At 42.0% G+C, this 26,220-nt stretch overlaps 1 protein-coding gene and 1 pseudogene across 1 annotated transcript; one reads left to right on the plus strand and one right to left on the minus strand.

Annotated features, from left to right (window-relative positions):
- Positions 1 to 3,537: 3,537 nt before the first annotated feature.
- On the minus strand, positions 3,538 to 25,835 carry LOC102867131 (zinc finger protein 699-like). Its single transcript, XM_006900837.1, has 4 exons — positions 25,824 to 25,835; positions 21,014 to 21,140; positions 12,291 to 12,379; positions 3,538 to 4,821 (listed from the first exon to the last, which is right to left on the minus strand). The coding sequence occupies exons 1-4, from the start codon at positions 25,833 to 25,835 to the stop codon at positions 3,538 to 3,540; spliced, it is 1,512 nt and encodes a 503-aa protein (XP_006900899.1).
- On the plus strand, positions 12,390 to 13,523 carry LOC102852887 (annotated as a pseudogene).
- Positions 25,836 to 26,220: the final 385 nt, after the last annotated feature.

Consider the following 26,220-nt stretch of genomic DNA (forward strand, 5'->3'; position numbering starts at 1 on the left):
ATAGGCACAATCAAATGTTCTGGGATTCCCATGCTTCTCAGAGTCAGCCACAGCTTGTTGTGATCCACACGGTCAAAAGCCTTTGCATAATGTGAGAAGTATGTATGTAGGAAAATTTGACATTGTTAAGAAAGAAATGAAACACATAAATATTGACATAATAGGTACTGGTGAAGCAAGATGGCTTGGCATGGGACGTTTTGAATGAGATGACCATATGATCTACTCTGCTGGGTATGAAAAGGTGAGATAAAATGGGGTTGGTTTCATAATTAAAAAAGTAATTTCTAGGTCCATTATGAAATACAATGTGGTGAGTGACAGGATATCTGTATGCATACAAGGAAGTCCAGTGAATACAACTGTCATTCAAATAGACAACTAGAGCCAGAGGAGGAAATGGAAGATTTCTACTAACTTTTGCAGTCCGAAATCGATCGAACTTGCAATCAAGAATCAAACTCAGGGTGAGCTCTGATGACCTAGTGGCAAGAAGCTGCACTGCAATCCCACAGGTGCGTGGTTCAAATCCACCAGATGCTCTGCTGAAGAAGGAGGAACAATCTCTTCCTGTACCAGTCAGATCCAGTTTAGTGGTACATGCAAAAGAATCAAACTCAACAGTACACTTCAGTTACTGTCTTGGAGGGAATACAAATGGTTATTGTTATGTGCTGTCAAATGACCTGCGACTCATAGTGACCTTATAATCAACAGCCCTAAACCCTGCTCTATCCTGTGACAACCTTGTATGTCTAACACACTTACCTCCATTACCTCAGTCACTGAGTCCATCTATCTCATCCAGGGTCTCCTCTCTTGTGCTGTCCCTCCACCCTCCCAAGCATGATGACCCCAAGGACTAGTCCCTCCTTGAAACATGCCCAAAGTAGGTAAGATGGAGAATCCTTGCCTCCAAGGAGTACCCTGGTTTCACCCTCTCTAGGATGAACCTGCTTGTTCTCTTGGCAGATGCAATACTCTTCTCTAGCACCACAGCTCAAATTCTTCAGAAAGCCCAGCTTTCTGATGCATAGCACATAACATGCACACCTTAGTCTCCACACTTGACAGAGTTGCCTGAAAAAGTAGATTGGTAGTCTCCATTGAAGTTAACACACAATGTTTCTTCAGATACATGTAGGAAAATGGAGGGAGGGGGGGGAAATGATAAAATAAAGGCAGTGTGCATTTATATAGAATTTATTAGTAAAAAGTGGAAACTCAAATGTTCCCAAAAGGTGAATACATAAACTTTGGCGTGTGAGTACACATGAATTAAAAGGAACAAGTTATACATTCATCTACATGGCTGATTCTCCGCATTATACAAGTAAAAGGAGCCAGCGTTAGAACAGTACCTGATGATGACACGGGGCAGCTGCTGGGACATTCAGAGTCAGGAAGGTGAGACTAAAAGTGGACATGGTAAGGGGGGGGTTTCAGGGGAACAGCAGTCCTGTGCTGTACCTTCCCTGCAGGAATGAGCACACCATCTAATGCATTTGTCAAGTCACATACATCCCAAAAGTGAATTAGTATTTAAATTAAAAAAAAAAATTAAAAAAAAAAATTTAAAAATACTTTATTAGTGAACAATGTTAGAAAATGTATTAGAAGAAATCACTCAATCTCACTCTCAAGGAAAAATATTGGACTAGATCTATAGACTTGCTAGTCAGCATTCTGAAATTTTAAGCCATCTATATGTAAATATTTCAAAATCTGTGTCACATATTTTGATACATAGCTTTTCATACCACAATTACTTTTGCTGTGATCCAAATTTTTTTTTTTTAAAATTCATATTCTAGCAGCTCAATACTGTGAGATAAAGCCAGATACTTCTTTAACTCTCTTCCTGGAGAGCGCTGTCAGAGTTTTCACCATCACTGTATCAGTAGACACTATGCTGCCCAGGGATTGCCATGGAATGATCTTCCAAAAGGGAACTGCAGTTGTAAGGGAAGGTTATTTGGAAGCTTCTCTTCCTTTTGGTCCCTGACACTTGAGGCTACAAGGGGGATTTTGGGGTTGTGGCTGAGCTTCTCTGGTAGTGTGAATCCACCAGCAGCTCCACAGGAGAAAGGCCGGCAATCTCCGTCCACAGAATTTACAGTCTCAGTATCCCAATGACGGGCTAGTTAGGAATTTTATTGATGACAGTGAGAAATGAGACTTTGCAAGACGGTCAGTGGCATACTTCTATGTAATAATGGACGCAGTGCACTGGATAAGCCTTCAGGTCCAATAGCCCCTGTCTTATCCCAACTATTGAAGAAACTTAGATTCTCTCCCTTCATCTTCAAGCCATGAAGTGGGTGTTCTTACCAGCTTGTGGAGCAGTCACTAATCCAGTCCAGCTCAGCCCACCAGCCTCAGGTTCTGGTGCAGCACATACTTTTGGATGGCCAGATTGCCAAAAGCAGGACTTTGTCACTCACCACAGGCTTTGAGCCTATCCAAGACAGAAGCTCCACTGGAGCTGGGTCACACTGGGGCTGGGTGTGTGTCCCTTATAACCACTGGCCTACCCTTCCATGAGAATCCCAATTCTCATGCCCTTTTTTAAGACAGGGACACTTTTGTTGTTGTTTGATGGTGGTAATTGGAATGAAAACCTTCTGCTGTTTCCTCACTACTAATCCAAGAATAATGACTTAAGTTAGAAACAGAAATTAGATGCAATGTAAACACTTACTTGAACACTAAACACAGGAGAATATTGATTTTGTTAAGAAATCTCGTTTTTGCACTCAAGTAAGCTGAAAGGAAATAACTGAAATAGCAAGGGTTGTGAGGTTCTAAGTGACTTCTCTTTGGGAATACATTTTCCTGTTAAAATGTTCTACAGTGAGAAGGATGCTTTATATTCTCATACAATACTGATTTTTAATATAGTTGATAAAAAAAAACCTCAACACACTTGTGTTGATGAGATTTTCTTAAAAAAATTTACACAAATGAGTCAAAATACAATGGCTACTTATAAAAATTCACATTCTAGAATAAGAAGGGTAGTACTTAGAGCAATATTTATCACGTTAATATCTCATCAGAAAATAAAGAGGAAAATCTGTGCACACAGGAATAAGGGAATGGTAAAGCCTGCATCTGCGAATCGGAGTAGCTTTTTTCCCTGGCATGAATTTCTTTGTGCACAGAAAGGAGAATGTGGCTGAAGGCTTGTTCACAAAGCAGACAGTCACGGGTCTCTCCAGTGCATGAGGTCTCATGGGTGTCCTGAGGGAAGAGGGACACTAAAGGCTCCCACCATCTTTACATTCATAAGATTAATCATGAAGATGTTCCTAGGCCCCTCACGCTGACCTGCCATCTCTGCAGTGTGATTTCTCACGTGTTCATTCTGGGTAATTTTATTTTCCTACATTCCTTACAGTTACATGGATTCTGGGCCATGTTTATTCTTTCAGGTTTGGGAAATTATTAGAAATAAAACTTACCCAACATTTCTTACACAAATGCTCTTCAGTATGTTCCAGAGATTGAGGGGAGACTTCCCCACATCCCCTACATTCACACAGGCTCTGTCCACTGTGAGTTACTAGGTTTACATTGGGAGGAGAAATAACTATAGACTTTTCCATGGGCCTTATACCTATGAGCTCGCTCTCCATTGTGGGTTCTTGTATGTTTCGTTAGGGATGAAGACTGACTAAATGCTCGCCCGCACTCCTTACACACATATGCCTTTTCACCACTGTGTGTTCTTAAATGGTTAGTGAGGGAGGAGGAGTGACTGAAGGCTTTCCCACATTCCTTACATTCGTAAGGCCTCTCTCCACTGTGAGTTCGTATGTGATCAGTGAGGTGGGCTAACTGACTAAAGGCTTTCCCACATTCCATACATTCATAAGGTTTCTCTCCAGTATGGACTCTTAAATGCAGAGAGAGATTTGCCAGTTTACTGAAAGCTTTCCCACACTCCTTGCACTCATAAGGTCTCTCTCCACTGTGGGTTCTTACGTGATTAATTAGGGATGAGGAACACCTAAAGGCCTTCCCACATTCCTTACATTCATAAGGTCTCTCTCCACTGTGAGTTCTAATATGTGTAGTGAGGTGAGAGGACTGACTGAAAGCCCTTCCACATTCCATGCATTCATAAGGCTTCTCTCCCGTGTGAACTCTTATGTGGAGAGTGAGGTGAGCCAGCTGACTAAAGGCTTTGCCACACACTTTGCAATCATAAGGCCTCTCTCCACTGTGAGTTTTCACATGTTTAGTGAGGGACGAAGACCGACCAAAGGCTTTCCCACACTCCTTACATTCATACGGCCTCTCTCCATTGTGAGTTCTTATATGTGTAGTGAGGTTTGAGGAACAGCTGAAGGATTTCCCACATTCCTTACATTCATAAAGCCTCTCTCCACTGTGGATTTTATTGTGTCTGGTGAGGTTTGAAAAATAACGAAAGGTTTGCTCACAGTCCTTACACTCATAAGGCTTCTCTCCCCTGTGAGATCTCATATGGTCACATAGGTGTGAGGACTGACTAAAGGCTTTTCCACATTCCTTACATTCATAGGACCTCTCCCCACTGTGAGTCCTTACATGTCTACTGAGATCTGAGAGATAATCAAAGGCTTTCCCACATTCCTTACATTCAAAAGGCCTCTCTCCACTGGGAATTTGTGTATGTTCAGTGAGGGATGAGGAAAAAGTTAATGCTCTCCCATCTTCCTGACTTTCATAAGGCTCATTTCCCCTGTGAAATGTTTCATATAACATGAGAGATGAAGGAGGTGTATAAGTTTCCCGACAGTCTTTAAATTCATATTTAGGATCTTCCATATGTGTCTGAGAAGAGGAGAAAGTATAGAAATCTGCCCCATATCCATGAAATTCACAAGATTTCTCTTCAGTAACAGTTTTCACAGGAGGGCTTAGGTAACAGGAGGCTTCTCCACATTCCTTATTTTGATAGGTACTGAAACCAGTATGAGATCTGACATAACGGTCAATTAATAAATGATCCATGAAGGTTTTTCCCAACTCATGACATTCAGAAGTATCTTGTTCAGGAATAGTTGTTTTGAACACAGGAAGATTTGCAGACTGACTGAAGGTTTTCCCATAGTGATTGTCTTCTTTATTTTCATGAGGACTCACTTCCGTATGCCCTCTATTAAAAACAAGCACCGTGCTGTTGGAAATAAATGTGTTACCATGTCAACATTATCAAGCACAGTAAATATGTATGGCTTTTGCCCTGAGTTGTCTTGTATTTCATAGGTTCTATCATCTAGTAGAGATAAGAATCATTACTGTCACAGTGTTTCTCAAATGTAGGCTTTTAGATAATTGTGTGTAACTGAAATAGGTTTCAAAGATTCAATATCTGAGTCACATTTATGAAACTATTATATTGGAAAATCCTGTAAACACATTTTAATTCTTATAAATACATACATATGTTTGTATGTGCCCTGAAGCAGCTGACAGCTATATAACTCATCAGTTGCTCTGCAGGAGAAAAAGGTGGCAATTTGCTTCTTTAAAGATTTATGGCCTTGAAAATCTGATGGGAGAGTTCTATTATGTCCCAGAGAGTCATCATAAATCAGAATGGACTCAAATGCAGAGGGTTTGGTTTGGGTTTTATGAATAGATATTTAATAGCACGACACCTTAAAAATGTCTCTTGACACTACTTTCAGTGAATAAAACTCACCTGATATGTGCCCCCTGGTGTTTGTGCTGATCCTCAATGCCTTGCAATCTGTAGGTTTCGTCAAACTTTTTGTTGCCAATCTTCATTAACTGCCTTATTAGATGTTCACTGGATAAATGTTCTTCATTGGTAAGGTTTTGAGAAACTGACTCAATGATTCAAACAGATTGGCAATGGAAAACAAAAGGGAGAAAAATTATAAGGTGAAAAAAAGTAGCTGTGGGCAAAAAGAAGATTGATGCATTTTTACTGTTTCAGGACCTTGGCAATGGTAAAATATAAAAGCCACAACAAAACAAAAACAGTTCACTATGAAACACTTCCATGAGGACTGAGAGCTTTAGTGATAGAAACTGTGTAATTATGATTGTTGTTATGTGCTGTCGAGTCACCTGCTACTCACAGTGACTCTATGTACAACAGCTCTGAAGCCTGCCCTGTGCTGAGCTAGTCTCACTGACTCCGACATGCCTACCCCCATTGCCCTAGTTACTGTATCAATCAATCTCATCAAGGGTATTCCTCTCCTGCACTGTCCCTCCACCCTTCTGAGCATGACATCCTTCTCCAAAGATTGGTCCCTCCTGGTTACATGCCTAAAGTATGTGGGACAGAGCTTCAAAATCCTAGCCTCCAAGAAGAAATCTGATTTCACCCTCTCCAAGACAGACCAATTTGTTTTCTTGGTGGCCCATGGTTCATGACTCTTCTCCAGCATCACAATTCAAAGGCATCAATTATTCTTCTATCCTCCTTAGTCATTATCCAGCTCTCTGATGTATAGCAAGGAACTGTGAAGACAATGGAATGGATCAGGTGCACCTTAGTTTCTAGACTGACATTGTTGCTTCTCAGTACTCTGGAAAAGGTCAGCAGATTTCCCTAATGCAATTCATCTTTTGAATTTCTGACTACTAATGCCAAGAGTGTTGATTGTGGAGCGGAGCAAGCTTTAACTATTAACAACCTCAAAAAACCCCCCCACAACTATTAGACATGTACCATGAAAAAGAAATGGTCTTTCTCCATGAAAATGTAAAATGATCAAAGCATGTCAGAAAAGTAGCTCCAATATCTAATAATCTGTTTCCTAAACCTCAAAGGGATGATTCCTAATTTATTAAAATGGAATGTCCTCCATATAAGGATGATCCTGCAAGAGTTTCTTTCCTGATTCTCTTGTCTTAAACGGTCTGAATGAGGTCTATCTCTACTCTACTCAGATATTTCCTTTTTTCCTTGTTGTGTACCATCGAATCTGATGCATCTGGCAGAGGAGGAGATGCCCCTCCTTCTCCAGTGGAGCATCTGGTGGATTTGTACCACACACCTTCAAGATTGCAGCACAGTTTTTTGCCATTAGGCCACCAGAGCTCCCTTCAGGTATTTCTTACACTTCTCTGAGAGAACAAATGTGTATAGTTGACATCACTTCATGAGAAAAGATTTATCATGAGGGAAGACAATGAAGAACAATGAATATAAATTCAATAGCGAAGGTGTTGAAATGAGTTCTTCTTATGTGGCCTTGCCTCTTTGGAAAAATATCTTGAGAGATATTCCCTTAAGCCCTGAAGAATTAACTTTGCCTTCATTTTCTACCCCATTGTTCTTGTTATGTGCCGTCAAGTCGCCTGCGACTCATAGCGACCCTATGTACAACAGCCCTAAACCCTGCAACCCTGCTCTATCCTGTGCCAATCTTATTGTCTCTGACACACCATTACTCCAGTCACTGAATCAATCCATCTGAGGGTCTTCCTCTCCTGCCTTGCCCCTCTACCCTCCCAAGTATGACATCCCTCTCCAAGGACTGGTCCCTCCTTGCAACCTATTGAAAGTATGTCAGATGAAGCTTCAGAATACTTGCCTCCAAGGAGCAGCCTGGCTTCATCCTCTCCAGGATGAACCTGTTCATTTTCTTAGCAGTCCATGGTATATTCAATACTATTCTCCAACACCACAGCTCAAAGGCATCAATTCTTCTTCCATCATCCCAAGTCACTGTCCAACTCTCTGATGCAGTCAGTGACTGCAAAGACCACAGCCTGGATCAGGCACACTTTAGTCTCCAGACTGACATCATTGCTCTTCAGTTCTTTGGAGAGATCTCTGACAGCAGACTTTCCAACACAATATATCTTTTTAATTTCCTGGCTGCTGGTGCCAAGACTGTTGATTGTGGAGCCAAGGAAACTAAAGTTGTTTACAATCTCAATCTCTTCACCATCCATTATGATGCTGCAAATTGGCCCAGTGGTGAGAAATTGTTTTTTTGATACTGAGCTTCAATCCACACTGAAGGCCGCAGTCCTTGACCCTCTGCAGCATGCACTTCAGGTCCTCCTCAGTTACAGCAAGTAGGGTTGTTTAATCTGCATAACGCAGGTTGTTGATGAGTCTTCCTCCAATCCTGATGCCACATTTCTCCTCATTGAGTCCAGCCTCCCAGATAATCTGTTCTATGTATAGATTGAAAAGGTATGGAGATAAGACACATCCCTGGTGTACAACCTTCCCAATTTTGAACCATGCAGTATTCCCTTGCTCGATTCTGACGACTGCCTTCTGGTCCAAGTATAAGTTTTGCATAAATAGGTTTGTTAATTTTCCCTGTAAATTGTAAACAATTTAGTTCGGTTTTTGTCTGGCTCTTGACTGTACTCTGCCTTCTGACCAGTATGCATTGTGCAGGGATTGGCCAACAGATATGTAAATTAACTTTACATGTGCTAATTAATTTTCTGTGGCCAGTTAAGAGAGGACTGGTCAGATGGTGACCTTGGCAGGAGGGCAATACCTTGAAACTGGCAAGGATAGGCTGTTAACTCCACCAAGGTTTCAGGGGCAGGAAAAGCAAAACAAAGTAGGAGGATAAGCAGAAGGAAGGAAGAGGCAGATAGAGAAGACAAGGAGCTTCTAGAAGGAGTTTTAATGTGAGTCAAGAGCTGTAACACCAAGACAGCTAGAAGACCAGAGGACCCTACACCAGTTAGTAGCAATAGGCCTGCAAAAAGAGAATGGATATGGGATGAGAAACGTGATTTATGTGTGGTTATTTTGGTTGCTGACCTATGTAGGATTAGCACAGCATGCTTGCAGCAGTGGACTATTGTGGCTGGGTGCCATGAAGTGGACTGACTCCTAACCACTCTGTGAACACCACATAGCAACCCTGCCCTGCCCTGTGCATCCTGACCATCTGCACTTCTCATGTCCATGTTGCAGTCACTGTTCCATCCGTCTCATGGAGGGGTTTCCTCTCTTTTTCTAACCATCCACTTTTCCAAGCAGGATGTAAATTTCCAAGGGCTGGCCCTTCCTGAAAAGTCCCAAAGTAAGTGGGATGTAGTTTTACCACCTTTGCACCAAGGATCACCCTGGTGAAACTATGTGCCAGACAGATTTACTTGTCCTTTTGGCAGTTCTGGGATATTCAATACTCTTTGGGAACACCACAATCCAAAGGGATCAATTCTGCTTTTGTCTTCTTTTGCCAATGTCCAAGTTTCACATGCATGTTATTGTTGTTAGGTGCCATCAAGTTGGTATGACCCACAGCGACTCTATGAACAAAAGATCTGAACCCTATTCTATCACGTGCCATCCTCACACTTCCTAACACACAAGAGATCATTGCAGCAGTCACCATTTCAGTCTACCTGGTTGAAGGTTTTCCTCTCCTTTGCCGACCCTCCACCCTTCCCAGCATCATGTTCTTCTCCAAGGAATAGCACCTTCTAGCAACATGTCCAAAGTATGTGAAAATATAATGGCTACAGTCAGGCTCACCTTAGTCTTTAAACTGATATCTTTGCTCTTCAGCACTTTATGAGGTCCCTAACAGCAGAAATGCCAAATGCAACATGTCTTTAGACTTACTGACTTCTGCTACCATGGATGTTGACTGTTGACCCAAGTAAAAGGAAATCCTTGACAATGTTAATCTGCTCCATCTATCGTAACAGAAGATTTTTGATTTCTTGATGTTGAGCTGTACACCCTATGGAGGTTTGGGTCTTTGATCTTCTTCAGTAAGTACTTTAAGTTTTTGTCCCTTTCTGCAAGGTTATTAGTTTTTATATTAATGTGAAGGTTTACAAATTAAGACTGGCTTTCCATACAATCTTTCAGACACTGATTCTAACATTAATTAACTAACTGCAGTGTCTCATCAATCTCTCAAAGAGCTCTGCTGCCACAGCCTGTGTGGAGTTGTGCTGCAAACACAAATGTGGAGCCTCTGGAGGTTAGAACCCACCATCAGCTCCACCTTAGAAAGACTGACAACATCTTCCCGTGTAATACAAATCTGAAAATCACTGGAGGCTTAGCTATGATTTGGTTCTAACCTGACAGCAGAGTTGAGTTAAACCAACTCCTTACTGTATACTTTTCTCGTTCTTCTAATTTATTTTTTGCTCTACTCTCTCCCCCTCTTCATCCTCATTAAACTTCCAAAATGAATCCTATCTGTGTTTAAGCCTTTCCTTAGCTTTTTATAATGTTAGGTGCCATCAAGTCAACCATGACTCAACAACCTTATGGTGGACATAGTGGAACAGCTAAAAATATCATGGCTTAGATCAGAACAACTGGATCATATCATGGCTAAATAACACCTCAGTCTTTAAACGGAGATCCTTGCTCTTTATCACTTTAAAGAGTTCTGTGACAGCAGGTTTCTTCGGGCAACATGTCTTAATTTTTTGACTGCTGCTATCATGAGGCTGATCGTGGATCCAAGCAAAAGGAAATCAAAGACAGCTTTAGTCTTTTCTCTATTTATCATGATGTTGCCGATTTGGTCTATGGTGAGGATTATTTTTAATTCATATTAAAGGCTTTATAGTGTTTGGTCTTCTGCAGCAAGTGCTACATTCAAGCAATCCTCCTTTTCTACAAGCAAGGTGTGTCATCTGCATAATGCAGGTTGTTGATGAGTCTTTCTCTAATCCTGATGCTACATTCTTCTTATCAGCCAGCTTCTCCAATGATTTGCTAGTATACATACCGAATGTGTTGTCTAGTTCCTTGTGACTCATAGTGGCCCTGTGCACAATAGCTGTCTCCTTCTCCTGCACTGTCCCTTGACCTTTCTAAGCACGTTCGCTATCCTTCTCCAGAGACTGGCCCCTCCTGGTTGTTGTTGTAGTTGTTATGAGCCGTTGAGTTGCCTGCAACTCAGATGTACAACAGCCCTAAACCCTGCTCTATCCTGTGCCAATCTTATTGTCTCTTACACACCTATCCCATTATCCCAGTCACTGAACCAATCCATCTCATTGGGGGTCTTCCTCTCCTGCACTGTCCCTCCACCCTCTCCAAGGACTGGTCCCGCTTTGCAACATGTCCAAGGTATGTCAGACGAAGCTTCAGAATCCTTGTCTCCAACGAGCATCCTGGTTTCATCCTCTCTAGGACAAGCCTGTTTGTTGTCTTAGCAGTCCATGGTATAGTCAATACACTTCTCTAGAACCACCACTCAAAGGCATCAATTCTTCTATCATCTCTAGTCACTGTCCAGCTTTCTGATGCATAGCAAGTAACTGCAAAGTCCATGGCCTGGATCAGGTGTCAAATTGGATCCAACTGGCATTGATTGCCTCTCCTCCATTGGAGCATCTGGTGGATTTGAACCATGCACCTTTGAGATCCCCTTCCCTCTTGCTTACATGTCCAAAGTATGTGAGATGGAGTCTCAAAATCCTTGCCTCTAAGGAGTAGGTTGGTTTCATCCTCTTCAGGACAGGTCTGTTAGTTCTGGCAGTCCATGGTATGTTCAGTCCATAGTATGTTCAAAACTCTTCTCCAGCACCACAGCTCAAAGGCATCACCAGAGACTGACTAGATACAAGTAAAGGATACAACCCTGATATACACCTTTCCTGATTTTAAACCATGCAGTGCTCCTTTGTTCTGTTGGGGAGCTTCTTAGTCTATGCACAGGTTTCACACGAGCACAGTATAGATACAGGATTCCCATTTTTCTCAGTGTTAACCATAATGTGTTATGATCCACACAGTCAAATGCCTTTAGAGCACAAGTAATCAGCTTTCTGGTATTTTCAACACTCAGTCAAGATCCACCTGACATTAGCAGTGGTCTCTTTCATGCCATAGTCTATCAATATTATTTTTCCAGTTATTTCATAATTGTCAGAAGGATTTTATCTGCATGTGCTATCAATGATATTCTTCAGTAATTTCTATAATATGTTGGATTAACTTTTTTTTTTCTTTTCTGAATGAGGTCAAAAAGGAATCTCTTCCAGTCAGTTGGCTAGGTACCATCTTCCAAATGTCTTGGCAGATGCTAGTGAATATGTCCTGGGCTGCATCTATTTGTCCAAATCCCTCAATGGGTATTCCATCAATTGCTGGATTTTTTACCTCCAGTACAGCTTTGGCTTTGCTTATTTCCATTAGTTCTCATATGCCACTTCCTGAAATGATTCAGTGTTGACCAATTCTTTTCTGACAAAGTGAGTGGGTGCTCCCTTCATTCCTTTTGATGCTTCCTACATCAATCAGGACATTTTCCAGAGGTCATGCAGTTGTGCGAGTGCTGTCTCCTTCTAGTTCTCTGACCCACTGGCAAGCCCTCGTGCAGAGCCTCATCAAAGCGCCAATTGGTGAGCTTGAAGGAGCTTGGAACAGTCATCTGGTCTGCAATACACACCCCTGGGGAAAAATGGGTGAAGCTCATTGCCTAGGAAAGCTCCTCATTGGACGGCTTGGTACAGAAACAAATGAGAAAGCCCTGGAAGGGGTATTTGGCAAATGGTATTTGGATGAATGGTAGAAGTGCTTTTGATAAACCAACAAATCAAGAGGATTTGCTTTTGTCACCTTTGAAAGCCCAGCGGATGCCAAAGATGGAGCCAGAGATATGAATGGAGAGTCCTTAGATGAAAAGGTCATCAAGGTGGAAAAAGCCACTAAAGCAACATTTGAAAGTGGTAGGTGTGGACACCCTTCACCTCCAAGAAGCAGAGGTCCTCCAAGAGGTCTTCAATGTGGAAGAGGAGGAATTGGAGGAACCAGGGGACCCTCTTCATGTGGGGTTCACATGGAAGATGGTGGCTATTCTATGAATTTTAACATGAGTTCTTCCTGGGACCACTGCCAGTAAAAAGGGGACCACCACCATGAAGTGGAGGGCCTCCTCCTACAAGATCAGCCTCTTCAGGACCAGTTGAAAGCTGCAGTGGGAAGAGCACCTGTTATCATGTAGAAGAGACAGTTATGGAGGTCCACCAAGAAGGGAACCTTTGTCTTCTCGAAGAGATGTTTATTTGTGCCCAAGAGATGATGGATATTCTAATAAAGATTCAAGGAGAGATGACCCAAGCTCTTGAGATACAAGAGATTATGCACCACCACCAAGATAATGGTCATTCCAGTTCACGTGAAGACTATCCATCCAGAGGCTACAGTGACAGAGATGGCTGTGGTCGTGATTGTGACTATTCAGATTGTCCACGTGGAGGCTCCTACCGAGATTCGTGTGAGAGGGATGGTAACTCACCTAGTGCTCCACCTACATGAGGGCCCCCATATGATGGTGGAAGCAGTTGCTGTGATGATTACAAGAAGCTCATGTGATAGATATGGTGGAAGTGGAGACGGTTCCTCAAGCAGCTTAGTGATCTCTACCCAAGTGGCCATGATCAGGTTAGCAGACAAGAATGAGGGCTTCCTCCTTCTGTGGAAGTGGTACCCTCCTCCACATGATTCCTACAGCAGTTCAATCCATGGAGCACTAAGAGCTGGTGGCCTTGGAGGAAGCCAATCAGACAGAAGGGGAGGCAGAAGCAGACACTAAAACCAAACAAAACTTTGGACCAATATCCTTGTTCAATGAAACAAACAAGAAGTGGAAGCTATTCTGTCATAACTACCCAAGGACTATTGAAAGGAAAACTTGTGTTACTTTTAAAAATTTCCTATGCACATCCATGTTTATTGCAGCTCTGTTCACAACAGCAAGGAGTTGGAAACAACCCAAGTGCCCATCAATGAATGGATAGAGAAGCTGTGGTATATTCACACAATGGAATACTATGATACTATGCTGCATTGAAAAACAAGAAACTCATTCAATATTGTTAAAAATGGGTGAGCCTGGAGGACATTATGCTGAGTGAAATATCTCAGTCGCAAAAGGACAAATATTGCATGGTGCCACTGCTGTAAAATGGGACTGATATCAGGGTGGGGGTAAGAGTGAGAAAAACTGGATAAATTGTGTATACTGCACTGAAACAGATGAGGGACTGAATAATTTAAAAGCGATGTATGATAGGGTATTATGGTTATCACAAGAGTCCACAATTAAGGTTGCATAGTGGAATGTACTTGGGGCGGCGGGAGGGGTGCGGGGGGATAGTGTGCCAGGGAGGGAGTCTTTCTTTTACTTTTGAAAGAGAGGAGCCAACTGGGGGGCAGGGGGAGAAGGCTGGGCGGGTAGAGAAGTGCAGCAATGAATGAATGGAAATCCAAATTCTCTGTAAATGTTCATTAAAATTATTTAAAAAAATTAAAGTTGCTCTTAGAGAAAAAAAAATTTCCTGTTAAGTTCTTCTCTATAATTTTTATAAAAGCAGTAAACACATTTACTTTTTATGACTTTGCTTTCAAAAAGCAAATGTTAGATGTGTCAGAATTAAGTACTAGTGTTAGAATTCTCCATAACTGTCCTTGAAGGCCACTTTCTATTTGATTAACCCCAATAAATGAGGGAAGCAAGCCAAGATCTTTCACAAATAGCTAGCCATCTAAAATGGTTATTTGAAGTCTCTTTCCTTTTCCATAAGAAGTTGTGATTACTTTTTCCATCTCTTTGAAAAATGGTGATGGGATCTGGACTGGGATTGCACTGTTCCTGCAGATCCCTCTGGCAGTGTTGGCCATCTTCACAATGTAAAGTCCTCCAATCCATGAGCATGCTAGGTCTCGGAGTTTTCTTTAGTTGTGTTTTGTAGTTTTTGTTGTTTAGGTTTTTTCTATCTCTAGTTAGATTTATTCCTAAATATTTCTTTCACCTTTTAGGTAGCTCTTGTAAGAGACATTGCTTTATTTCCTTTGTCACTCTAGAGGGATTCAAGTGTTTTTTTGTTTTCTTATCTTGTACCCTCCTGCTTAACTCAAGCAGTCAATTAGAACCACTATGTCTTTGGAATTTACTATATACAGGAAAATAGAAAATAGACATAATTTTACTCTTTGCCAATTCATATGCTTTTAAAAAATTATTAATGTACCTTGAGCATATGTTTGATTAATTTACAGACTCAAAAGTCAGGAGAAATCTTCAATTCTTTCATCTTTGCCTTTGGTGCATATATTTGAATAATAGTTGTAATACTTCCTTATATGCTTAAGGATCATATCCATGACAACACCGTACTTTAGGATAGATCCTGCAATCCTATTTTAATGGTGAGTGCGGCTTCATTCTTTGACTCATTCCTGGCATTGCCAATCATATGACTGTCTGATATAATAGCTAATATTAGTCCATCACAGCACATTAATGCCTTTGATGTCAAACTTTATGCATTCAATTTCACTTTTAAAAATCTGTTAATAGTCACACAGTCATGTTTCACAGTTCAGGAACATAGGGGCAGTGACAATGTTCATGGAATTCCATCCAAAGAAATTCTTTACATTCCAAAATTACTTTGCCCTTTGAAAGATGGCACCTTTCCTTGAGGAGATCCTTCTTTGAGGAGATCCTCAAAATCCTTAATGGAATCATAATTTCTGTAGAAATCTGCAACCCTCTCGGGGATCGGACAACTGCTTTAAAATCTGTAGATGCTGGGCCAGAAGGCCTTGCGTCTGAGGTTTTACAGCTGTGGAAGACATGGCGGCTCTTCTCCCTCAACACCAATGTTCTCCTCTCCATTTGATTTTTGACAACTTCCAATTTTCCTAGGCTAATACTCTGTACATTCCATGTTCCAGTTTTCAATGGATGTGTGCAGCTGTTTCTCATTTAGAGTTTTGTCACATCGGCAAATGAAGGTCCTTCACTGGGGGAAGCTTTACTCCATATGTGTCATTAAGTTAGATTCTACTTAGAGGAGGCAATTCGTACTCGGTCACATTCTGAGTGTGTTTCAACTTGAGGGCCTGTTAGTACGATATATAGCGAAGTTCCAATTCTGTGCATAAGGTATTCGAGGGTCTGTTAGAACCAGCAGGGTTATCCATGTGAACATGTGAAGCTTCCAGAGGAAAACTGGATAAAAACACCCATCAAATGTGATCCATTTAGGCTGAGCTAGAAAGACCTGGCCCAAGGGATCAGTGCTAATGTGAAGGAAGCTTGGGAAAATGAGTGAAAGTAAGTGGGTGGGTGTCTTGACAATGACAGAGCTGAGAGAATGAATGTGCGTGAATCCTCAGAAAGATGGCGTAGAGCTAGACAGCAAAATCTGTGGCTTGTCTGAAAGGGAAGGGCAGGTCATTAGAGCCACCACTGATAAATGGCATAAGCAGGCTTTTGTTCAAACTCTAACTCATTAAGAAACCACATAACCCGTGAGGAAATTTATAAACAGCTTGGCATATGGTTTTATTTGACAGTTATTATCACAGGTAATGGCATTTTTCTTTCTGTTTTCATTAAATGACGTTCTATTAAAAAACGAAACAAACAAACAAAACTGGATAGGTAAAGTGAAACTGGATAAAAAAGGCAGAAACTGGAGAGGCTTTTCATTAGAGTCCAGTAAGTTAACCAACATGAGGAATGGTGGGCCCGGGTCATCTGTCTCAACGTAGCCAGAAACTCAAGGTCAAATGTTTATTATCTAGGTAAAATAGCCAGGAGGTGGAAAACAGAATTATGAAACTGGATTGTTTTAAACAGTTACATGTTTATCAAATTTGGATTAGTAACTGAATATATGTTTGTCTCACTGAAGGAATGTTTATCCTACCTGATGCTGTAAAACAGCCTGAATGTATGATGGAAATACTGAGTATTATAAACAAAGAGTGCAACTCCTGACTGGATGTGCTAACAGGGGAAATGAGTAAATAGCAAATGAGGTATATGTCAAAAGCTTGTGCAATCAGTAGAATTGCACTTGGGGCTATTTACCATTTCACAAGGGGACTGGCCAGTCTCAACCATCTACCAGGGGACTGGCTAGTCTTGTCAATAAATCCTAGTCTTATGAATTCTAATGAATAGAACTTGTCAGTACTCATCAGAATAATCCTTTTCCAGGACAATGGAAGCCAGGGAGGAGACAGCTTTTATGTCTGCTTGAGGCCGCCAGCTGCTGTCCACAGATGAGTTGATGTGGAGGAGATACAGCAATAAGGAAATGAACTGAGCTGAAACATGTTCCTCTGGGACCCACTGACCTAGCCCTGGGGACCTAGAAATGAGAGGGAGATGGAAGGGGGTTTGCTGGTCTGATGAACAGAAGTTCTGTGGATTCCTAAGCCTGCATCTCGTATCCACTGACCCAGCTTGGATGGCTAGGGATGGGCCAACTCTGACTAAATGGGGACGAAGATGAGCTGCAAGGAGGAAAAAGGAGACGTCTGACACGGCTGAGTTAGTGTTGATTGTGGCAACTGGATGGCTTGCCTTGGACTCAACATTGCTTATGCTGATGCTCAGAGTTCCAAGTAGAACAGAATATTCTTCAGATTAAGGAACATGCTTGTATCCTCAAAAAATTGTTTTACAGGGATGGGCAATCTAAACAGGGAAAGAGAAGGGCAGGATGAGGCTGGCCGACACACTTTCCTAAGTATTTATACTCAAAATAAAGGGGACAAGAAAGGACTCCCATGAATAGTTTCTCTGAGGAAGAGAAGGTGTGGGAAGATTCAAGACGATATTGTATGTTTAAGTTGTGAGTTCTTCGAAGATTCTCACCACTGGAACAATAGGCAACATAATAATAAAGGAAGAAAAGATTGAAATTAAAAAAAAAAAAAAAGTTGTGAGTTCTTACTGTTAACTGACAGGTTAACTGTGATTACTGGAAAAGCAAACAAATGTGTAATTGTAGAAGTTGTAATTAAATGAGTGAACTGGAACTGACGGAAGGACAATATGGCTACTTCAGTTAGCAAATAGGAACAAGACAGCTGTTCAAGAGGGGCGGAAGAAAGGGAGAAGGGGCAGAAAAATCGGAAGGGGGAAGAAACATGAGGGCAGCAGATGAGTAGACGGAGGGGGCATGAAGGAATAGGCAAGGTGCAATGGGGACTTGAGGAGGGTGGGTGATAAAGGGATTGGTCAACAGTAAATAAAAATATTGATGGGATGGAGAACAACTGAGAAGCTTGCCTTTAAAAGATTTAGCTATGTTTCTGACAAAAACTTAGGGCAAGGGAACACAAGAATACATCTATGCTCCTCATTTGGTAACCACCTTGTTATCTGACATTTCACATTTATAACAACTTCCAAAAAATTCTCAGGCAGTGCCTCTAATTGTCCAGGCCCCACTCTGGGTCCCAGCTGGGCATGCAGTGCCCTCTGGGGGCCACCCCAAATGATATATCAGAGGCCTAAGGAGCCAAAAGATCACACAAGGAGTGGTGGCTAATCTCCATAGGATACTTTCTCTCTTTCATCTTCAACATCTCAGTTCTGCCACTAGGTCACAGGTGGTCAAGAAGAGGCCAGTCAAGGGCTTGAAGGTACCACGGAGGGAGGAAGGGAGAAAGGGGGGCCATGATGTGAGGCCACCCCACTGGGGCAGAGGACAAGTGGAATCTCTGTCCAGGATGGCAAGTAGCAAGTGGAGGAAGAATGGGGTCCTTGCCCTGGCCAAGCGGCAAGAGGCAGGAGACAATGAGTGTGACCACCACCAACTGCAGGGGCTCCACGGTGGTAAGGAAGGTGAGGAGCTGAAAGAGAGTCTGCTACGCCACCCCCAGGCTGAGACACTGTGGGAGTTCTCAACAGTGACAAACAGTGAGGGCACAAGGCTACCAGTTCTCACTCAACAGTGATTTCATAAAATGACCTGGTCTTTGAAACAGAATCGTGCTAAGTGAGAAGTAGATCCACAGTTAACACCTCTGGTACCAGCAGTCAGGAAATCAGGAGACATATTACACTGGGGAAATCTGCAGTTAGCGACCTCTCCAAATTATTCAGGAGTAATGATGTCTGTTTGAAGACTAAGGTGCATCTGATTCCGGCCATGGTTTTTCTGATCACTTACTATTTTTCTGAGAACTGGACAATGAATAAGGATGACATTAGAATCTATACCTTTGAGTTGTGGTGTTGGAGAAGAGCACTGAACACCTCTTGGACGGCCAAAAGAACAAACAGCCATGTTTTGGAGAGGATGTAGCCAGAGCGCTCTTTGGAGGCAAGGATGATGAGGCTTCATCTCCCATACAGGCCTGTTGCTAGGAGGGGCTATTCCTTGGAGAGGGACATAATGCTCAGAAAGGTAGCAGGTCAGCAAAGGAGAGGAAGGCCCTTGACCAGGCAGTCAGACATGCTGACTGGTGAATGGGCTCTAGTGTGTTAGGAAGTGTGAGGATGGCACATGACAGGACAGGATTCAGATCTGTTGTTCAGAGTCTCGAAGGGTCATACTTGACTCAATGGCACCTAACAACAACAGGAAGTGAGAAGTGGATATAATCTTTGTCCAGTTAAATTTCACTGGACACCAGTGTTAAACCAAAGGGACCTTTGGGAGAATGAAAGGCTCTGACACGCGGTCCTGGGTTGCACTAAGGTCTGTACTTGGGATCAGATGCTATCAGATGCACACCTGGAGCAGACACCTGCGTGATCTTGCTCAAGTTTTTGTCCTGTGGGTAGACAAAGTGTCAGTGACTCATTTGGACTGGTACAATGTATGTGAAAAAACAGGGTGAAAAGGTCAGAGGATGGCTAGATCAAGAAGTCTGGAAGAGGTGGTACAGCAAAGCCAGGGGTGACAGGCCCTGCAGGGACTCTGTGGCAGCATGGATGTGACAGATGGCAGGACCAAAAGGAACCTGTCCTAAAGGGGCCAAGAAGAGGCTTGCAAGTCCAAAGAGAGCAGTTCTGCTCTAAAGTAGGGAGGCTTTACCTACATGATTCTTGATCCTCAGTTGTAACTGTTCTGGATGCAAACTGCACCGTTCCTTAATAAACCCCACTGTAAGAACTATCTGTGGATGTGGGGTGAGCACTGCAACAGACACCTAACTCAGTGCAGAAGTGGAGAGGGCCTTGGGGGATGACTGGCAGTAAAAAGAGGAGGGGAGGTATGGCTGTCCCCACCTCATGGGAGTCAGGTGTTAAGCTAATCCTGGTTATATCTGCCCCCTCGAAATGAAGTAAGTGCCAACACTGCTATAACTGCTGCTAGGCGAGGCTATTCCTTGGAGAGGGACATCATACTTGGAGAGACAGAGGGTCAGCAGGAGAGGAAGAATCTCAAAGAGACAGACTGACACGGTGACGGTGGCCATGGGCTGGAGAGTGTCAGGGATGATGAGGTGGCAGAGGACAGGACAGGGTTCAGATCTTTGTTCACAGGGTCACTAAGAGTCGTACTCGACTTGATGGCACTTTAGTGTTACCTCCACCGCCACCAGCAGCAGTATTTTATGCCAAGTCAGTATTCTCACATGCAGGATCTCTGAAGATGGGTGTGAGTTTATTTGCAGCAAAATATCATATTTAATTTAAGAATAACAACGGTAAAACTCTGAGAAAATTCCACACCAGAAATCTCTGTACTAAAGTGACCCTTGAAGTCAATCCTCATTCTTAGGGAACTCAAGGAGCTTAAGGCTTTTAACCACAAGAGAAGTAAAGTCAGTTTAATATACAGAGCTTTATATTCATAAAAGCGTCCCTTTTCAGCAGGAAGTAGCTAAGAGAATACGCCATCCCCTTTTCCTTATGAATCAGGGTGAAGTCTCTCTCAGGGAGGAGCGATAGGGAATGGCAAAGGACACACTGACAAAGGAGATTAATCAGAACTGGCTTTGACAAGAACTGTGGCAATTGGACAATTAAAACAGACATTCGGGGTGGGGGGAAGAGGAATGAACTGGGGAGGAGAGTAGAGAAAACAGTGCAGCAATGAATGAATGAGAACCCAAAATCTCTGTAAATGTTCATTAAAACTAATAAAATGTAATAATAATTAAAAAAAAAAGTCAGGATATAAACACATTATAGAGCAAGTGCCGGTGCCTATGCTGTTTAAACATATATTCCCTATCTTCAGCTCAGATACTGGAGCAAGGCCAATGAATACAATGTGTATCTGTTCACTAAAATAGTGAATTAAAAATTGATGCCATCCTTACCTACAGAGGCCAGGTTTATGAAGGTCTCCAGCATCACATCTATGTAGAGTTTCCTCTGAACAAGATCCAGCAAAGCCCACTCTTCCTGGGTAAAGTCCACGGCCACATCCTTAATGGCAACTGAGTCCTAAAAGATCCCAGAATTCTGGTTCAGCAAGTTAGCACGGACATGACTCTGTGCAAAAGGCTGGGTGAGGCTGGCCGCCCCAGGGAGCAGGGAGTTCCCAGGGGTCTGACACGAGGTCCCAGGTTCTACCCAGGTCAACTCTGGGGTTTGGTCCCGCTTCCCTTCACTTGTCTACCTAGTCTCCCCAGGGCATTCTGCCCACTGATTATCAATCCTAACAGATGGAACTACTTCTGAGAAGTACTATAAGAAATATTTCACTGAGGAATATTTCAATCTTGTCTCCTCTCTCTTTATGGTCTACAACACTCAGAGCAGAAAAACGTTCTTTTTTTATGTTTAATTGTATTTTAAGAAAAAATTCTTAATTACATTTTAAGATCATCACTTACTTTTGGAAAGAAAACCAAAAGCAGCACAAGATGAGAGCAGGATGTATTTAGCCAAAGTAGTTGAACACTTTTTCAGGAAGACCTGCATACAATTATGTTATGTGCCGTCTGTTAATCTTGGTGACAGAAACTGCCCCAAGGAAGCCTTCAGATGCAGGTCAGCAGGGACTGGGAGAATCAGCAACAGCAAAGATGGGAACCTAAGTGAAGATTGGTGTGCTTTCACCACATGGAGGGGATCTTCTGTGCTGCAAAAAAATGCCCAAAATTCTGTTCATCTAATTTTTCATGTTCAATCCTTCTTAGCTTCCCAAGTGGAAACTGTATATGCATGTTTTACAGAAACACTGGGAAACCAGAAGCTATGATCATTTCTAACATGGTAAGAAGTGGAAAATTGCACACAGGTTAACCTCATGGACCAAGGGAAATGTGAATATCTGTTTACCTATGGCTGCCATGAATGAAATAATGATTTCCAGGGACCCGATACCAAACTACTATAAAATGATAAATGAATGAATTTATCCACAATGAAAAAGAAACTTCAGAAAAAACCCTTCGTAATGCTAACAAATCCCAAGTGACTGTGGCGGAAGTTTTTTGATCTTCAAACTGAGAAACAGTTAGAAAATGATGAAAGTTGTTCAAGTTTATACAAAAACACAAAACCTTATTTGAAGGTCAGTTCAGAAATAGCTCAGCCAAGCGGTTGTTCTGCACTCTGAAGATGGACTCACAGAGGGCACCTTGGATAGGGCCTCCTCCAGTCTCCGCAGGAAGAGGATGACAGCAAGGTGACTGGGGACTCATGAAGACGTCACACAGCCCTGCAGAAAGTGCCTGAAGGCAGATGGCAGCCCAGCAGAGAGAAAGTTAAAGGACATGGCCTTAGATCACTTGTATAAAAAAACAGAAAGCAAAAGCAGCTTGTATTTAGGTATGGCTGCAATATTCTCCCTATTATAGCCACCTTCTAGAAGCTGATAGCTTTCACACAGTATACTGAAATAATGAAACAGAAAACATATTCTTGTCAAAAAATGAGAAAAAACTTAATTTTCAACTTTAAAAGTGTTTCCTACTGCCAAAGGGGCCCTTTAGAGTAGTGAGAGAAGATCTTCACCCTGAAACCCACAGCGTCCCTTTTCAGCAGGAAGTAGCTAAGAGAATACGCCATCCCCTTTTCCTTATGAATCAGGGTGAAGTCTCTCTCAGGGAGGAGTGATAGGGAATGGCAAAGGACACACCGACAAAGGAGATTAATCAGAACTGACTTTGACAAGCACTGTGGCAACTGGACAATTAAAACAGACATTCGGATGGCGGGGAAGAAGAACAAACTGGGGAGGAGGGTGGAGAGAATGGTGCGGCAATGAAGGAGTGAAAGCCCAGAATCCCTGTGAATGTTCATTGAAAATAAAACAAAACAAAACAAAAAGTAAAATCAAAAGATAAAAGTGATATGACAGCATGGGTTATTAAAGAGGAAGAGGTTTGTGACTGTGTCAAGACAGATGAACGGTGATGTGGACCTGACCAGAGAGGATACTCACAGGTGTACTAGCAAATAACTGAGTCACATCCCTTGTTAAACTGTCTCTTTGAAGGAGAGCAGAGTTATGAAAACAACGTTTATTTATGCCTCCTCTGTCAACACATGTACATACTGGGTTGTTTTTCATAAAAAAAAAAATAAATAAAAAAATTTAAAAAAAAAAGCGGCTCTGATTCCACTGTCAATTCAGATGTCAATGGGATCATCATGACATTATTTTTTTTTTCCATTTTGATGCTGCTGACTTAATTTTTTAAAATTCTGATTTAAAGAACAGGAGTTTTATCTTATTTTCATACCTACAGTCTTGAAAATACGACACTGACCATCACTAAATCAATTTTAATTGTTGAACTCAAAGAGGCCAGCCAAGTGAAATAAGGAAGGCTAATTTTCTCATGGATTATGTACACTTACAGTAATCATTTCCAGAAAACACTTCCACAACTGTACTTCTCCATCCAATAACCTGATTATACAGTTATCCCTCTGAAAGGCAGAATGTCTATTCTGAAATTAATCTAGTTTTCTGTGCATTGACATTTGCTTGAGAAAGTGACAACTGGCCCCTTTCTAATATTTCATATCGGTTTTCTGATACACTGCTGTTGTTAAGTGTCAAATGTATTGTTTGTAGCTCATAATGACCCTATGTACAACAGTTCTGAACCCTGCCCTCCCCTGTCCCAGTCTCAGTGACTGACACACCAAGCCCCATTACCCTAGTTACTGTGTCACCCCATCTCATCTTAAGTCTTCCTCTCCTGCGCTGTCCCTCCATCCTTCCAAGCATGATGTCCTTCTCCAAGGACTGGCCCTCCTGGTCATGTGTTCAAAGTACGTGAGACAGAGTGTCAAAATCCTAGTCTCTAGGGAGAAACTTGGTTTCACCCTCTCCAAGAGAGATCTGTTTGTTCTCCTGGTGGTCCACAGTATTTTCAATACTCTTCTCTAGCACCACAACTCAAGGACATCAATTCTTCTTGTAATCCTTGGTCACGGTCCAGCTCTCTGATACATATCAAACAGTAATCTGTCAGCTACTAAATGTGTACAATTTCTGTATTTCACTTTATCTTATATGTAAACAGTAAATGATCTTATATGTAAATACTAAATGATTTATATGGAAACAATAAATGATCTTATATGGAAACAGTAAATGATCTTATATGGAAACAATAAATGATCTTACATGGAAACAGTAAATGATCTTATATGGAAACAGTAAATGATCTTATATGGAAACAGTAAATGAAAACTTCTGGCTGATTAGTAACACTTGCTGAGTTTATTTTTTAAGCAAATGTTTATTTTTCCTAATGATTCTACCAAGAATGGATTTATAATATATACTTTGTATTTCTAATGCTCACATTCACATTTCTGAAAAAAATTTTATACTGGTTGACTTACAAAGTTTGTATATATTGTTTTTCACACTTATCTTTCCCATTTAACTATCCCTCCGCTCACAATGCGTGCTGATCCCTCTCACTGAGGCTCTTTTTCTTTTCTGCTGACCCCCTCCCCTGCATGATGTCCTCCAGGACTGTGTTGTTGTGTGCTGTAATCAGGACAGACCCATAGCTGACCCTCTGGTGTGTTTGCAGAGGCAGTTAATGGCATGGGAGGAGACTGCCCTTCCCTCTCCCATGGAGCAGCTGGTGGTCTCAAACTACGTGCCTTTGGGATTGCAGAGCAGACTTCTGCCATTAGGCCAGCAGAGCTCCCTTTCACAGTCACATTTTGAGGTTTTATCTTAAGGAAGCTCTGGTGGCTTAGTGGTAAGGAATTGTATTGCCAAACCAAAGGCAACAGGTTGGAACCTACGAGCTGCTCCATAGGAGAAAGATGGGCTCTCTCCTCTTATGCAATTTACAGCCTCTGAAAACCTGCAGGGGGATTAGCTATGAGTCGGTTCTAATTGGACGGCACAGAACAACAACATCTCATTTTAATAGTTAATGGACTTCTTAAAAAAACACCAAACCTTCAGAAGCAGGCTCCTGAAATATTGAAATATCAAAATCCTGAAATAAAACCAGTGGTATTAGGTCACTCAGCCGTCCACAAGTAGGTCATTTGCACGGACTCTGTAAGTAAACTCTGAAAATGAACCAATTTCTATGTGAAAGGTGTCTGGAGGAAACCCGCACCTGCTACCCTGTCGGCAACACCAGACAGAGAAACCGGGGGGGGGGGCTCTGGCTCACTTCTCTTCCCTTGTCCTATGATGTGCTCCGGTCCCAAAGATGTGCTTCCTAGACCAGACAGGTTTTCTCTTTTATTGGATTGGAGCTACTTTTGTAGGACACATTAGACTTTAAACTGACCAAATTAGAAGACTTTGCCTTAGGTATTTCTCAGATGTCAGCAAGCTGCGGCATCAGAAAATTGACACAATTTTCTAAGCAGTAAACATTTTTTTAACCACAAAGTGAATCAAATGGTTTGATCTACAAAAACTATAATATTAAAAAAATTCAACAAATCCTTCTTTAGAGATTGTCATGCGATCAGTGGTTGCCAGGGTGTTAGGGAGGACAGTAGTGATGAAGAGAAGGCATCTGTAGGATAATGTCTTGGCTAGCTAGTACAGCTGGGGAGCTTTAACAATCAGAAATTTATTCCCTCACAATTTACGAGGCTTATATTGTTAGATACCACCAAGTTGTCTATAACTCATAGTGACGCTATCAACGACAGTCTGAACCCTGCCCGATTCTGTACCATCCGCATCATGTCTGATACTCTTGATTCCTGTTACAGACCCTGTGTCAGTCCGTCTCTATGAGGGTCTTCCTCTCTCTCACTGACCCTCCACCTTTCCGAGCATTACGTCCTTTACTGAGGACTGGCCCCACATAACATGTCGAAAATATGTGAGATGAAAGTTCACCACCCTAGCCTCAAGCAGCACCCTGGTTGGATTTCCTCCAAGACACATCTGTTACTCAGTACTCTTCTCTAACACAACAACTCAAAGCATTGACTCTTCTGTTGGCTTTCTGTTGCCTGGATCTCTGCTATATAGCAAGTGACTGGAAAAAACCATAGTTTACATTAAGACAGACTCTTTGTGGGTTTTGATAGATGCATAATTTCATACAGAATAGTTTTACTGCTT

Source organism: Elephantulus edwardii, unplaced genomic scaffold (assembly GCF_000299155.1).
Source record: "Elephantulus edwardii isolate Elephantulus edwardi_28Jun2011 unplaced genomic scaffold, EleEdw1.0 scaffold00296, whole genome shotgun sequence".
In the NCBI taxonomy this organism is placed as follows: domain Eukaryota; kingdom Metazoa; phylum Chordata; class Mammalia; order Macroscelidea; family Macroscelididae; genus Elephantulus; species Elephantulus edwardii.